General features: G+C 30.5%; 1 protein-coding gene across 2 annotated transcripts in view; it reads right to left on the bottom strand.

Annotated features, from left to right (window-relative positions):
- The window catches only part of LOC107622896 (plant cysteine oxidase 2), a 7348-nt gene that overhangs the window by 947 nt on the left and 4883 nt on the right, over window positions 1-1518 (bottom strand). For both annotated transcript variants that reach the window (XM_016324968.2, XM_016324967.2), the window contains exon 4: window positions 377-595. In XM_016324968.2, the coding sequence (XP_016180454.1) occupies window positions 377-595 (219 nt within the window). The remainder of the gene's footprint in view (window positions 1-376; window positions 596-1518) is intronic.

The raw sequence follows: 1518 nt of genomic DNA, 5'->3' as shown, positions 1-1518 counted from the left end.
GAATTCGAGATTAGCTGTTCTAGCAAAACTTAAGGTTGTATGGTTTGGAGCAAAATCCAATCAAAAGTTAAATAGTATTTTCATTAATTGTGGTACAAATTAAGGGCATCATGAATTGTTTCAAGTCTGAATAAAGTTGAGTAAATAAGGCTGCGTTTGGAAAGAAGACTTTGACCGAGAGACCGAAATTGGGAGACAAAACTAAATTAAGCCTCTATATTGTTTTTGATATAAAATGTATTGGATTGGGTTTCGTCTAAGTATCTCTCTAGAAAGTAGAAACAAACACTACCTAAGAAGAATGGATTCTTTGTTTCTTTATTCTTTTTTTTCCCCCAAATTTAAAAATTGGAAGTTGCAAGGAAGATAGATATACCTTCAAAGTTGGAAAAAGGATAATTATGGTAGTAAGTGCAGTGCCTGCCATCAGGATCAGAATAAGGAGGACCAAGCACATCTAGAACTGCGCAAGCTGTCACCGCTGTGAAGCAATGCATGTTTCCTCCCTCTGCTGGGTACAGAATGGAAGGGTTGCATGGTGCTATGAAATCGGCGTCTACCTTCACTTTAGCCAACCGCATCTCGCTACCTCCATCTGCTTAAATTACTTAATTAGTACTCTTATGCATATACTTAAATCGCTTATTTTTTCTTTGTGGATAAGGGAACATGTGAAAAAAAAGATTCCTGGAAAATTGACCAACATCTTAGCCCTTGTTCTTCTCAATGATGTACCTTGTTTTTCTTTCTTTACACATTTTTGCACATTTAACAAGACAAGTTTTTGATAAAAGTACATATTTAATTTAGATAAAAAAAAAAAGTTTAATTATGTTGCAGTAGAAAAGATTGCTTAAACAAGTTTTTGATCCCTATAACAACTTCAGCTTTTGGTTTTAGTCTAGTAAAGTTAAAAAAAAAAAATTAATTTGAATTCCAGTCGTTTGTTTGTTGTACTGACGTAGCAAATTAAATGCTGATGTGTTATATATCTTACTACATCCATCATTTAACATTTCATATTAGTATTTATCAGAACAAACTAACAATAAGTAAAACCAAACTTTTCAAATTTTACTTAACCAAAATGAAAAGAAAAATTTTCAAGAACCAAAACCAAAAAACAGTTTTTATAAGAACCAAAAACTTATTTAGGCCAAAAGAATTTGATTGTTCTGCTATAAAATATTTTATTATTTTAATAGTTAATTTTTTATTGAAAAAATGTACAAAACAAGAAGTACACAAATATGTAATGGCTGAATTTTTGTATTTATGGAGTATTTTCGTTCATCCTTCTCTATTTCAAATTAATTATCCTTTTTATTCTTGATTTTAATCTTTTTAAGCACACTGGAAAAATTAATATATCCACTTATCCAAACACATCAATCAAAGTGAGCATCAATTTGAAACGGAGAAGTAAAAACTGATACTCAGGAAAATGTTTATATTATTATATGACTTAACACAAACTTCATAATGGGGGATTTTTGAAACTATGGAAAACTGTCTGGT

This window comes from Arachis ipaensis, chromosome B10, assembly GCF_000816755.2.
Source record: "Arachis ipaensis cultivar K30076 chromosome B10, Araip1.1, whole genome shotgun sequence".
Taxonomy (NCBI): Eukaryota; Viridiplantae; Streptophyta; class Magnoliopsida; order Fabales; family Fabaceae; genus Arachis; species Arachis ipaensis.
This window is presented reverse-complemented; position numbering and strand designations above follow the sequence as displayed.